The sequence below is a fragment of the Odocoileus virginianus genome, chromosome 15, assembly GCF_023699985.2.
Source record: "Odocoileus virginianus isolate 20LAN1187 ecotype Illinois chromosome 15, Ovbor_1.2, whole genome shotgun sequence".
Lineage (NCBI taxonomy): Eukaryota > Metazoa > Chordata > Mammalia > Artiodactyla > Cervidae > Odocoileus > Odocoileus virginianus.
Window position 1 is genome coordinate 31,277,919 of NC_069688.1, and position 14,864 is coordinate 31,292,782.

General features: G+C 43.6%; 1 protein-coding gene across 1 annotated transcript; it reads left to right on the forward strand.

The window, feature by feature from the left end:
* Positions 1–8,775: 8,775 nt before the first annotated feature.
* FABP5 (fatty acid binding protein 5) lies at positions 8,776–14,231 on the forward strand. The gene is made up of 4 exons (XM_020891156.2): positions 8,776–8,934; positions 12,397–12,569; positions 12,961–13,062; positions 13,983–14,231. Exons 1-4 carry the CDS (start codon positions 8,856–8,858, stop codon positions 14,034–14,036), a joined length of 408 nt encoding a protein of 135 aa, XP_020746815.1. The 5' UTR covers positions 8,776–8,855; the 3' UTR covers positions 14,037–14,231.
* The last annotated feature ends 633 nt before the right edge of the window (positions 14,232–14,864 follow it).

Below are 14,864 nucleotides of genomic sequence, written 5' to 3' on the forward strand. Positions count from 1 at the left end.
CATTTAAAACTTGAGAACTTTCAGAACTAAGAGAGAAATGTTTTAATAAATGTTGATAAAATGAAAAAATTATATAAATGCAAGTTCCTTGGTTGATATAAACTTAGACGACAAACTCCTTGAAAACAAGGACTGCATCCTATTCCACATAATCGTTAGGCAGTATAAAAATGCAAGCTGACTTGAATCAAAGGAGTCTGTCACGTGTGGACAGCTGTGTTTGTCTTTCATTTGTGGGTAAGCGGAGCAGTGCACACATGACATATTTGTGTAAGGTCATGTGAGTAGGGAAAGACTGACTATGCCTCACAGCCTTCCTCTTCTGCTGTAAAAAAATCTTCAGGTTTTACATTAGATGATTATTAGAGTCCCATGGTAATGTCATACTTGAAATTTAGTCTTTAGAGCTGCCTGGTAGGCAAGAATTACATTTTATAACTCTTCATCCAATATCATTCAATTTGAGTTCCTTTGAGTGACAGTACTGTTTATAATTACAACAGGACAACAGCCAGCGCTCGGACTTGTCCTAAGGCTAACTGGGACATATAGGCAATACATCCTGCACTGTCAAAAGCAGTGTTTAATTCTGCTAATCCACCAGGGCAGCAGAGCCATCAGGAGCCTCAACTTTGTGCTGAGGGGTCACTAAAGTATTTTGAATCTACGAGATGATGACAAGATCTGAGATGTGTGGCACAAATATTCTTTATCCACCTTCTAAAACAGACCCAAACCAAGATCATGGTTGACCTCAATGGGTAACATCCACTCAGCTCCCAGTTCTCGTAGGAAATCACAGCATCTAGCCGACCCAGAAATCAGGATGTGGTTCATTGGAAATGCAAATTGGCTTCTCGTTATTAACAGTCATTCATTGCTGTGAAAGAAAGCATTCAGGAACAAAGAGGCAAGATGACATGGGAGTAACACTTGGAGGAATAAAACAAACATTTCACTACATGCTCCTGAATTTATATCTTTAGGCAGTGCTGAAGTGGGCAGGTGAACAAAAAATGTCCGCGGTGTTCACGGGTAGATGAAGGGAAGTACTTTTCCTGCCTCTTGGCTCCTTAAGGTAGGGCACAGAATCCTGCAATGCTGTTTTTGCAGTGCTGTGCATGCCTCTAAGGGATGATGGAGTAGGTCTCCCACTACTAAGTTCAGAGGATCAGAGAGAATCCAGGAAGCTCCTTCAGTTGGATTATGTAGGTTATTAAACTCTGATGACTCTTCTTACAAGATAATTCAGGCAAAAGGAAGCAATGGGCCTGACCCATCAGGGTAAAAAGCTCAGGGCAAGTTATTTTGTATGTTGGATTTGAAAAATCATTAATTCCAGTAAAAAGTATCAATAAAGAGAAATGGTCAAATGATGTTAAAATCTGGAGAGAAAAACACAATCATAGAATAGCATATGGAAGGTGGGACTAATAAACGGGATAGTATAATCTGCCAGAAAAGAATTTGGCCACTTCCCTGGTAGTTCAGCTGGTAAAGAATCTGCCTGCAATGCAGGAGACCCCGGTTCGATTCCTGGGTTGGGAAGATCCTCTGGAGAAGGGATAGGCTACCCACTCCAGTATTCTGGAGCTTTCCTGGTGACTCAGATGGTTAAGAATCCACCTGCAATGCAGGTGATCTGGGTTTGATCCCTGGGTTGGGAAGATCCCCTGGAGGAGGGCAGGGCAACCCACTCTAGTATTCTTGACTGGAGAATCCCCATGGACAGAGGAGCCTGGCAGGCCACAATCCATGGGGCCACAAAGTGTCGGATACGACCAAGCAACTAAGCACAGCACATAGCACAGTGGAAAAATATTATTTGGAGGTTTTTGTTCTTTGCAAGTTTAAGAGGGCAAAACTGTTTTTTTATAAATTTGTCTGTGTGTATGTGGCTGGCCAGATCCGGCCTTTGTGCATAATATAATGTATGTTAGAAGTGACAATATGCGCAGAGGTAGGGTTGCCAGGATAGTTGTCTTGAGGCCTGGTGAGGTTAGTGTTTTTCTGATAATTTTGTGTTTATTGGGAAGCTCTGCAAGCATTCTGTTGCCCCACTTCAAGATGCCCCTTTGAGTGTTGTGCCTTTAGACACCTCGAATGCTGCCCACATGAGGCATGAGAGGGTTAGCCAAACTACATATTTCTACAATCTGTTGCTGTGAGCTAATAATGAAATCAATGCCCAATAACACATAATTCTGGAGAGCAGGAAGACCTCTGTAAGTAAGGGAAATGGATTCATCTCACACTGAGATGAGCCACTATGACCTCTGCCTTGTTTTGAAACTAATAATCTTTTATTATTGTGACATTTGCAATGTCTCATTTTCCCTCTAGCTATCCTCTAGTCCACTTAATTTAGCAAGCACAGAGTTACCATGAATTATTTAGCAACCAGACAGTTGTAATGGTTAGTTACAGCAGTCACATTGTGTAAGAATCAAACTGCTTTAAGTAAAAGGACAAAGTTCATAAAATCACTCCATTCTTAGAAGTACTTTAATAAGAAATAATCTTATTATCTAAAACAAAACAGAACAACCTTCCATTGAAGGATGCTAGTCATTGCCAGTTCCTTGTTGCAGCTGGATCCACTGAAGGATTTAGAACCTTAAGTGTGCCTTAAGTACTGTGGCTCCCTGACTTTATTCTCATCTGGAAAATTCTGCTGCTATAGCCCTCAGACAAGATGCAGCTCCATGCTCTATCTACTATTAGCATATACTTTTGGAACTGATTTCAAATGGGAATTCTTATGGAATATCTGGTTTTAAGTTGAGTATTCAAAGCACATCTAGAGCAAGACATGCCAGAAAGGGTCAGGGTCAGAAAACTGGCTATAAGATTTAACGAAGAGATTAAAACTATTATTCATCTCCCTTCCCTATGTGAAGCTTCCTATCATGCTTTCCAGTGAACAGAGAAACATAGCTTGGCATCCGGTCCCATCACTTAACGGCAAATAGAAGGGGAAAAAGTGGAAACAGTGGCACATTTACTTTCTTGGGTTCTAAAATCACTGTAGACAGTGACTGCAGTCATGAAATTAAAAGACGTTTGCTCCTTGGAAGAAAAGCTATGATGAACCTAGACAGCACTCTATTAAAAAGCAGAGACATCATCACTTTGCTGATAAAAGTCCATATAGTTGAAACTATGGTTTTTCCAGTAGTCATGTATGGATGTGAGAGTTGGACCATAAAGAAGGCTGAGTGCCAAATAATTGATGCTTTTGAATTGTGGTGCTGCTCAGATGGTAAAGAATTAGCCTGCAAAGTAGGAGACTCGGGTTCAATCCCAGGGTTGGGAAGATGCCCTGGAGGAGGGCATGGCAACCCACTCCAGTATTCTGGCCTGGAGAACAGAGGAGCCTGGCAGGCTGCAGTCCATGGGGTTGCAAAGAGTCAGACATGACTGAGCGATTAAGCCTGCGGCTATCGCCACTGGAGAAGACTCTAGAGAGTCCCTTGGAATGCAAGGAGATCAAACCAGTCAATCCTAAAGCAAATCAGCCCTGAACATTCACTGGAAGGACTGATGACGAAGCTGAGACTCCAATACTTTGGCCACCTGATGTGAAGAACTGACTCATTTGAAAAGACCCTGATGCTGGGAAAGATTGAAGGCAGGAGGAGAAGGGGACAACAGAGGATGAGATGGTTGGATGGCATCATCAACTCAATGGACATGATTTTGAGAAAACTCTGGGAGACAGTATAGGACAGGGAAGCATGGCATGTTGCAGTCCATGGGGTTGCAAAGAGCTGGACATGACTTGGTGACTGAACAACAACAGAATAAGAAAAAAGTCAAAATGTTGAGTGAGATAATTTTGGGAGTGAGTTTGTTTGATTTCCCATTTTTTCTATATATTTTTATGGGGATATGGTCAGAAAATATACATGCACTGAAGTGAAAGTCAGCCAGGTGTGGCAAAGCCTTAGGCAAATTTGTGCTCACTTTACAGCCTTGCTACTCAAGGCAAGGTCCCTAGACTCCAGTATTGGCATCACCTAGGAGTTTGTTAGAAATGCGTGGTCTTATGTCCTATTCTGGAACTGCTATATCAGAATCTATACCATAAGAAGATCCCTGAGTGATCTGCACACTAAAATTTGAAAAGTAACATTTGGTAGAGATCATTTGGCTTTTTCTCCTCCTTTTTTTGATTAATCTGGGAATACACTTAGAGAAGACTCATTGGTTTGAACATGGATTGCTTTCTGTAATCTGTAGCGATTCATTTAATGTGGTGCTCTCTTTTTCAACCAGCTGTGTGCTTCTAGGTCACCAATGCTTGCTGTCTTAGGAAATGTTTACACATTATAACTAACTCTGTGGGAGGCACATTCATCTATACAAACTGAAACTGGGAGCTTGTCTTTAAGCAAAATTATATGATATGCATCAAAGGTATCGTGTGATTGTGGAAGTTGACAAGTTATTACCCAAGAAAAGCTGCAAGAAATACTTCATTTTACCACTAGGTGGAAATAGAGTAATTTTGAGTATTTTCTTCAGGGCTATCAACTACTGCAAGACTGCTTCATAAACTGAAAGAGATCTAAGAAATCAATTAGTCTAAGCCTTACCTCCTTAATTCCATAGATGAGAGAACTGAGGTTCAAAGATATTAAAGAAAACTTCATCTGTCTTATAATTGGTTGTCTTGTAGAAGCACTGGGTGAAGAGACGCTAGAGTAATTCAGGATTCTTCAGCCATTTTCACCTACAAGAATAAATACTATTTTATTATCCTCTAGCATGACGGAATACATGATGTGACACCTGTATTTGTGGTCTCTGTGCTGCCACCAAAACTGATGACCAACAGGGCTCCTTCTGCTTTTAAAGACAGGCTGCAACAAAGTTATTGGTACTTCTTCCCTGTGTGTGCTAAGTCGTTTCAGTCCTGTCGTACTCTGTGTGACGCTACGGACTGGGGCCCACCAGGAAACTCTGTTTATGGGATTCTCCAGGTGAGAATACTAGAATGGGTTGTCATGCCCTCTTCCAGGAAATCTTCCTGACCCAGGGATTGAACCCATGTCTCTTATGTCTCCTGCATTGGCAGGTGGGTTCTTTACCACTAGTGCCACCTGGGAAGCCCTGTATCCTAATGTAATTAATCTCAACCAAGTGATAATTCTCTTCCCTTTGTCCAATGAAGAGATACTCAACCATTCTGTAGACTGAAAAAAAAAATACACAAACCAAAAGTTGAGAATTATATTTTATTTGGTGAACTTTCTAAGAACTTAAGCCAGGGATTCAGCCTCTCAGCTCTGAGGGACGGCTCTGCAGACATAAGGGAGAAGCCAGGATATATAGCTTTTGCTGAAAATAACAACAAAACAAACAAAAAAACCCTATGTAGTCAGATATCAAAAGATAACTGCTAAACACAAAAATGGACATCTCACAATAATGATTTTAGTGTTTTTCTTTGTGTGGGAAGATGCAAGAGTCTGGGCTCATTGAAATTATTTTTTGATATGCATCTTAACTACCTAGGGCCAGGATGCTGTTTTTCCTCCATCCTGAATCCCTTCAGGGTGCACATCAGGACCACTGTTATATCATGTTGCTAGCCACAGCAACATGCTTTGTTTACTGAAATGGCAGGTGATAGTCTCTGTCTACAATTCCATAAAGTCATACTAGACTTTAATCAGATTTGTTTTCATAGCATTTTTTGTTTTTACATTTATATTGGGTTCAAGTTAAGTAGCTTAGAACAGGACTTTAGTTTGAAGGTTAAGGAAATACTTAGTGTTTTTCAGAGTTTGTAATCCATTACTGGGCTTCCTCGGTGACTCAGCAGTAAAGAGTTCGTCTGCAATGCAGGAGATCCAGGTTCGATCCCTGGGTCAGGAAGATCCCCTGGAGGAGGAAATGGCAACCCACCCCAGTATTCTTGCTGGGAAAATCCCATAGACAGAAGAGCCTGGAGGGCTATGGTCCATGGGGTTGCAAAGAGTCAGACACGACTAAAGCATCTGAGCACAAGGCACATAATCCATTACTATTACTCTTAAGAAAGGAAGGGAATCTGAATTTAGGGCTTGAGGGACCTTAGAAATAACCTGGCTTCAATCTCTCTCCAGGTCTGTAATACAGTTGAGAGGCATCAGAGAACAAGGGATTAAGTGCATTGCTCTGAGTAGCAGAGCCACCACCATGCCCTTTGGCTCTGTCCCATGGGAGACACTAACAGGTATTTGACCTGTATCTTTGTTTTGTTGATGTGTTTTAACCACAAAAGGACTATTCCCATTTGTTGACTGGAAAAAATGCACAAGCTAAAAGTTGAATGTGTGTGTGCTCAATGGCTCAGTCGTGTCCAGCTCTTTGAGATCCCATAGACTGTAGGCAAAATTGAGAAGTATGTTTTATTCGGTGGAGTTCCTGAGGATTTAAGCCTGGAAGATGACGCCTCCGATAGCTCTGAGGAACTGTTCCAAAGAGGTAAGGGAAGAGCCAGGATATATAGGAGTTTTTGCAACTAAAACCAGATAGTCAGAACATCAAAAGACTACTGTTAAAGAAAACCAGGTATCTCCACTTAATGATTTCAGTGCTTCGCTTTCTTATGTATGGAAAGAGGCAAGAATCTGCACATATTTGTGTAGTTGCTCAGTCTGACTCTTTGTGACCCCATGGACTGTAGCCTTCCAGGCAAGAATATTGGAGTGGGTTGCCATCCCTCCTCCAGGGGATCTTCCCGACTAAGGACCACAACTCCTTCATTGGCATGAGAATTCCTTACCACTGAGCCACCAGGAAAGTTGCAAGAATCTGGGCTCATGGAGATCACTCCTTTGATATGAACCTTACCTATCTAGGGCCAGGATTCTGCTTTTCTCTGACCCTGAATCCCCTCAGGGTGCAGAGTCAGGGTGGTGTTTAGGCTGAGGCCTGCAACATCCTTTGTTTACTGACTTGGCAGGCCACATTTTTTCATCCACACACTCATCACATCAAAGAGTGTGTTTAAAAGTTAAATTTTGGATAATGCCTCTGGTATAAAAATGATTTCTTGAGTACCTAAGTATTTAGTATCAAGCATGGTTGATTATGATAATCTAAAAACTAGTATTCCAGTACTGAGTCCTGGCTATTATTATAATATTCTATACAAAAATGGGCAAACATGTTGACCTAGCACATTAAGAAGGCAAGTCCAAGCACATAGGAGCTGCTTCTCTGGGAGGCAGGGGCAGTGGGCCATGCTAAGTGTCTGGAAGCCAGCACTTACTCTGCTGGGCAAATGTGCTCAGCTGCCCTCAGAACAGGAACATTTTCTGGGAGCAGTTGAGCCTCAAGTATGGGACATGCCAGCCCTTAGTGACACAGCTATGTGACCCGAGTCTCTCAGCATTAAAATGGTGCCACTGGGGAAACTGGGGTAACCCTAGGATTAGGGCAAGAATACACTGCAGGTGAGTAAATGTCCTGAGGCATTCTGGGAAATGACAAACTCAGATTTCAGTTTCTTAGGGAAGGTGCAAGAAGAACTAGTGTCTTGGAACAATTCAGGGTATGTATTCAGTATGTAGCCTCTACTCTTAATCCCATGAAGAGGAGGGTGAGCTTGAGGCAGCCAGGTGTGGTCCTATTTCACAAAGTCTAGAATGAGAGGAACCTGGACAGGAATTCTGGTTCTTCCACTCTGCAAACTTTCCCTGCCTCATTTCTCTTTCAGAAAATTGGGATAATACCCTTGAGTAAAAATCCTGTGGGCATCAGCATTAACAGATATAAAGGGGCCAGGAAGTACAGCATGTAGCAAGGAGGCATTCAATAAATGGAGCTTATCTCCACCAAGGTGGCTAGCCTCTGTGTGTGGCAATTTCCACATCTCACTCCAACTCACTCCCACAGCAACCCAGGAGCACAAAGATCCTGTGACAGGCACACTTTGAAAAGTAGAACGTTCTACTTACAAATAAATACAGGGTAGTATTAAGATTAAAGGAGAAGAGGAGAACCACTGTTGTCTAAAGACTTGGGAGCCTGAGGAGAAATTGTTCAGGGCTCCCCTCAGCTGAAAATGTAAATAATAAAACATACTTGAATGAGAACATTTAATAGCTATGGCAGTCATTTAAACTGATAACCGTATAACAGAGTCAGAGTTTGGAAACCGAACTGCCTGGGACATCTCCCCGCACCCAGGACCTTCTGATAAGATAGCCTAACTCAACTCAGGTTAGATACCCTCCGAGGCCCCAGCTGGGCCGGGAGTGGCGTGTGAGTGGGAACAGGTTATTTCAGGAGGGTGTGGGATGCGGGTTTGTCCCCCAACCCCTCGCCCCAGCAGTGATTAAAGAGGCGAAGAAGTTTACCGATCAGTCAATTAAGCCACTGATAACTCCTGCAATGGGAACCGAACGAAGGCTAATTGATTCTTTGGGGGTGTCACGAACGGGAGGAGGGGCGGCAGCCTGGCATGGGATCAACGGGCCCGGGAGAACCGGGCCGGGTCCGCCCGTAGCCCCTCTGGCTTCCTGGGCGTGCGGAGGCGCGGGAGGCGCAGGGGCTGGCGTCCTTGGCGGCGCGGGGCGCGTCGGACTAGGACTAGTCCCAGCTTGCAGGAGGAGCCCGCGGAGCCCCAGCCGCCGCGGCAGGTGGAGCAGTTTAGTTCTTTTGGACCCCAGGAGCCAGGCCCGGGGGCGCGGAGGGCGGGTCGGGAGGACGAGGCGCGCTTCTCATTGGTCGCCGGGCACCGCCCGCGCGCGCGCTCTGCCTTTATAAAGCCGCGCGCGTGGCCCGGCAACCGCACGCTTGACTCCCCGGCGCTCGACCCTGCTCCACTCGCTTGTCACGCCTGTCGGCTCGGACCCACCATGGCCACCGTTCAGCAGCTGGTAGGAAGATGGCGCTTAGTGGAGAGCAAAGGCTTTGACGAATACATGAAGGAAGTAGGTGAGGTTCCCCGCCATACGGCGCGGCAACGTGGCACGTGTGTGTGGCTGTCTGACCGTAGGCCTCCTTCCGCGTGCTAGGCTGAAAGGCTGGGCGTGCGCGGCCGCCTACCCCTGACCCCGTTTTCCTCCACCTCCCACCCTCATCGCAGTTTAGCAGCGGAGGGAGCGCCTCCCGCCAGCTCCGGATTCCCCGGACCGTCGGCCTCTTGATCTGCCCCGCACTCTGCCGCTTTCCCCGGGCCCACGCGACCCCTGCTTTCCTGCCCTTTAGCGCGCTCACTCCTCTTCCACTCCGAGCTTCTTTTCTTTCGCCCCTTCCAGGCGGCCCTCTTAACTTTCCCTAATTTTCTTCCCCCGCCACTCATCCGCTCTTGTGCCATCGTCCTCCCTCGCACTCGCCCGGTCGTGGCCCCACCCACTTGCCTTGGCCCACCTTGCGGCATCTTTTGTTCCCAGGTGGCGCGCAGGGTCCCCTGCCTCTTCTACACCAGGACTCGGTTTCCAGCCGAAATCCGGGCTACCGCTTCAGCTTCCATTCCGCTCTCGGTTGCATCCCCCCGCGCAGAGCCCTTCGCCGCGTGCGTCGGGCCATTGTGGGTTGGCCGGGCTCCCCCGGTGGAGCATCAGGGCATCTTCTCTCCACGCCCCGGAGCGGGGCTCAGAGGCGTGGCGCTGGCGACAGTGACCTGGCCGGGTGGCGTGTGGGAGGAGCGCGGTGAGGTCGAGTGTACCCGGGGTAGCAATGCCCTGCAGCCTTCTACGTCTGGAGGGTGGAGCGCAGAGAGGCTTCGCCGGGAACCGCAGTCAGAAACTGCCGGTCCTTCAGCTGCTTTCCAACTGCCTCCAAGATGGGCGTGGCCTTGTCCAAGACACTTGATTTTTTTTTTAATTATTATTTTTAAAAAATTTTTACAGATTGTGTTGATTTCTGCCATACAGCAAGGGAAACTAGCCATGATTATGCATATATCGCTCCCTTCCAAGTCTCCCTCCCTTCCCCCCATCCCATCCCTCCAGGTCATCACAGAGCACCTGACTGGCTTCCCAGTGCTACACAACTTCTTGCCCGTCATCCGTCTTACAGCTGATAGTGTGTGCATGTTGATGCTCCCTTCTGCATTCCTCCCGCGCTCTCCTCCCTGACTGTGTCAATAAGTCCGTTCTCTATATCTGCAGTTCTATTCCTTCCCTGCAGATAGGTTCATCAGTATCATTTTTCTAGATTCCATATATATGCCTTAATACTTAGCAACTCCACCACTGGGTATATGCCCTGAGCAAACCAAAATTGTAAAAGACACGTGTACCCCAATGTTCATACCATCACTCTTTAGGATAGCCAGGACATGGAGGCAATCTAGATGTCCATCCACAGATGAATAGATAAAGAAGATGTGGTAGATATATATAGTGGACTATTACTCAGCCAGAAAAAAGAACAAATTTGAGTCAGTTCTAGTGACCTAAATGAAACTAGAGCCTGTTCTACAGAGTGAGGCACTTGACTTCTTAAAAGCCTTCCAAGGGAGGATGCGTCTCTGTAGGGAGATTCAAGTTCTCTTGCTCAAAATGGTGTTGGATTTTCTGTTGTCTGTTTCATAAGCCAGTGACAACGATAGAGTGCTGATTGCGACATTGGGTAGATTGGCAAAAGTGAACTTTTGTCACAGGCCCCTAGGAAGTGAAGCATAGCAAAGATTCTGTCTGACACAACTGCTGGGGCTGTAGGGCTGTTTTAGAAGCTGCTGCTGCTAAGTCACGTCAGTCGTGTCCAACTCTGTGCGACCCCATAGACGGCAGCCCACCAGGCTCCCATCCCTGGGATTCTCCAGGCAACAACACTGGAGTGGGCCGCCATTTCCTTCTCCAATGCATGAAAGTGAAAACTGAAAGTGAAGTCGCTCAGTTGTGTCCGACTCTTCCCGACCCCATGGACTGTAGCCTACCAGGCTCCTCCGCCCATGGGATTTTCCAGGCAAGAGTACTGGAGTGGGGTGCCATTGCCTTCTCCGTTTTAGAAGCTAGCCTCCCGCAAATAGTAACTTTCTATTACCAAATGTTAAATGAGTGAAGAAGTCATTACAAAGACCTAGACCCCAAAGTACGCTGAAGTACTTCAGAAACACACCTTCTAGCTGATGGCTGGTTAAGTCTGGCTCTGGTGAATCTCGAGTGTGTTTATGATCCTGTGAATAAAACAAGGCAGTATTTATTTTTTTCCCCTCTGCTCTATACCTTGATCAAGGTGAGTCTGGACAAAAAGCAACTAACTGCACTCACAAAGGAGGCACACATACGTGTGTGTGCACCTGAGTGAGGACCACAAAGGTGGTTTCTCTGCCCGCTGAAACTGAACGTGTTTATCAGATGGATTGTTTCCAGAGTTCTGGAGTCAGGAAGGTTGTCAAGGTACAATTCATCAGAGAGCAAGCAAGGTGTGGAAAGAGCAGAGCCCTTTATTTGTCCAAAGTGAGAAAATAATGACTCAGCTAATGAAACAAAGCACCAGAGCCTAGCTGGAAAAGAGAAGGCTCCGCGGGGACATGTCAAGCCGGGCTGCATGTTCATCATCAAGTCAGTTACTCTGCTTAGGCTGTGGTCGCCTCATCCATGAAACTGAGATTTGGCCTAGAACCAAGTTTCCTACTAAATGTTAATATTAGGGGGAAACACATAGATTATAAAATAAATGTATTAATAGAGTAATTTGAGTTACAGAGTTCTGAAATACTATTTGTGAGGGTAAGGTTTTTCCTGTTTGTTAGCATCATGATTGTGCAGTTAACTCTTAAAACTGCAATTTGAGTATCTCAGGATTGATACTGATTTTGTGTAGTTTACTAATCAAATATTTATCAGGGACTTACGTGCTAGACTATGTGCTGGAGTCATATAATTCAGTGGTTGGCAGAACTGAGGAAATTATAGAAGTCAGGATACCTTCCTTAAGTTTCTGAGGGCCAACATGGCATGATGTCTTAAAGCTGAGATTTAGAGCTAGACTCCCTGCGTCGTTGGTTCTCAGCACCTCCCTTCTTAGCTGGATGGGCTTGAGTAAGTTACATCAATGCCTCACTTACTCATCTGTCAGATGGAGACTATCTACCTCTCACAAGGCCCTTGCCTGGCTTCCATGAATAGTATACGTCAGGTACTAGTGCTTGGTAAGCGCTGGATATGTGTATGTTCACAGTTGTTACTGATGACCTGCTGCTGCTGCTGCTAAGTTGCTTCAGTCGTGTCCGACTCTGTGTGACCTCACAGACGGCAGCCCACCAGGCTCCCCGTCCCTGGGATTCTCCAGGCAAGAACACTGGAGTGGGGTGCTATTGCCTTCCCCATTGATGACTGAATAGTTGAAAATATGCACAGCGTGGTGATTGCAATTGAATTACTGCTTTTATTATGTAAACGAGAACTTTGGTCTTCCAGGTGTCTAACATGGTATAACTTTCTACAGGAGTGGGGATGGCTCTGCGAAAAGTGGGTGCGATGGCCAAACCAGACTGTATCATCACTTCTGATGGCAAAAACCTCAGCATAAAGACTGAGAGCACTTTGAAAACAACACAGTTTTCCTGTAAACTGGGAGAGAAGTTCGAAGAGACCACAGCTGATGGCAGAAAGACTCAGGTTAATTATAATTTGTAATATCACAGAAGCTTGCAGAATGATTAACTCTATTAATAACATTCTTACTACTTTCAGGCCAGAACTTAATGAAAAAGTCTCAAGTTGTTTTATGAATTGAGTTTTGACAAATTAGTGAAAATACCGATTTCACAACTTAATCTGTTTTGTAAAAATAGTTTTAAGGGACATCTAGATTGAAAAGCACAAACTACATTGTGAATGAAATTAGTATGGTGAAATGAAATTAGTATGAATGAAATTAGTATAATGAGGTGAAGTAGACTCAGAAGGGAAAAAATAAAGAAATGTTGGTTAAGGAGGTTATAAGGAGTCACAGAAACTCTTCTTCATTGTGCTCTGGAAGATTAAAAAGGATACTCTATTTTGGCAGACTGTCTGCAACTTTACAGATGGCGCATTGGTTCAACATCAGGAATGGGATGGAAAGGAAAGCACAATAACAAGAAAACTGGAAGATGGGAAATTAGTGGTGGTAAGTGTCTGACATCTTATGTCTTATATAAATTCATAGTTCACATAAATGTTCTAGATCACTGATCATGAACAGGAGAACTAGGTTGAAGGAAAAAAAAGTGCCAAATAACAAGATAAATACAAGAATACTTAATAACTAAAGAAAGCGCTTTGTGGAGCTAGAGAAGATGATATAGCAGGAGCTGGGTCTAGTCCATGTTCTGCTGCTCTGTCTACAGTGCAGGCACACCTCAGAGATAACTGTAGGTTCGATTCCAGACCACTACAATAAATGGAACATCGCAATAAAGTGAGTCACATAAATTTTCTGGTTTCTCAGTGCATATAAAATTTATATTTACACTGTTGTATTAAGTATGCAATAGCTTTCTGTCTGAAAAAACAATATACCTGCCTTAATTTTAAAAATACTTTTTGCTGAAAACAGCCCCCAGATTATAAGAGTAATATCACAGATCACTAATCACCACAACCAACATAATAGTAATAATGAAAAATTTCGAAATATTGTGAAAGTTAACAAAATGTGACAGACAGAAAGTGAGCAAATGCTGTTAGAAAAATGGCTCCATAGACTTATTCAATGCAGGGTTGCCACAAACCTTCAGTTTGTAAAAAATGACTATATAATCTTGAGCATACATTTTTCTGTTTCTTTAAAATGAGGAATAGTATTTGCTAAAACTAAATGAATAGTTTAGATATTGCAAATCAGTAGTTTTCAGTAAAGTGTACACACATCATAAATAAAATAACAGGTTCTAGCTTTTCAAACCCAGGAATCCTCAAGTGCATTTTCTCCACCTGTGGAGTAGATTTTCAATGTTTTGTAGGATTGTGATCCTAGCATTCAACTACCACCATTACTCTGTGATGTAAGACTAACTTGCCTCTTTTTAATGACATTCTTTCTCCTAGGTATGCGTCATGAACAATGTTACCTGTACTCGGGTCTATGAAAAAGTAGAATAAAAATTCCATCATCATTTTGCACAGAAATTAGTTGCGAGGATGAACGAGCTCAGTTCAATGAGCAAATCTCCATACTGCTGGTTTTTTTTCATTATTGCTTTCAATTATCTTTATCACGAACAATTAAACTATTTCAAAGTGTTGGTTTAATTAGGGTCATCTCTTTGGTTAGTAAATAAATCTGTTTGTGCTACACCAGTGTTGCATGCTTTTTTAAACTTTATAGGAATTTAGTGTGAGTTTTAACATTTACATATGGAATAAGTGGGATAGCCTTGAGGATACCATATTGAGATTATATTTTAGTAATTTATATATAGAACTACTTCTGTGGCTAATAAGCTACCAATCATTAATCTTGCCTTGTGCTTTTAAACTTTGTATCAACTCAAGGATCTTAAATTTGTGGCAGAGACTGTTCTCATTGAAAAATAGCTGCATAAACTTTATAATTTAAATATAAGAATAAAGATTAAATCACCATCATTGGCTAGTAATCATACTTTCAGTAGTGTGTTTATAACTACTGCTCAGAAATTCTGTAGCCAAAAATCTTTTTAATAAACTTTCTGAGGACCTACCAGGTGCCAGACTGTCTTCCAGAGGTTGAATTATATCTGACCACAGGGACAAATCACTGCACTCACTGTGACAAACGCTCAGCTCTGAAAGCATACAATGTTCTCTTGTTTTATTAACAAAAGTAATTAAAAAAGTAATTCAACTCTGAAATACTTGTGTGTATATGTAAAGAATAACTAGAATTCTTGTGACTTCTGTCCTATTTCTCAACCCACATAGCAAATATCAACAGTTCACATTTGGAAA

Bases quoted from the DNA above. Each gene is read 5' to 3' on its own strand.
- FABP5 (XM_020891156.2), top strand. From the start codon at position 8,856: ATGGCCACCGTTCAGCAGCTGGTAGGAAGATGGCGCTTAGTGGAGAGC. The intron at 8,935-12,396 runs GTGAGGTTCCCC...AACTTTCTACAG, and splicing joins CGAATACATGAAGGAAGTAG to GAGTGGGGATGGCTCTGCGA. The intron at 13,063-13,982 runs GTAAGTGTCTGA...TCTTTCTCCTAG, and splicing joins AAGATGGGAAATTAGTGGTG to GTATGCGTCATGAACAATGT.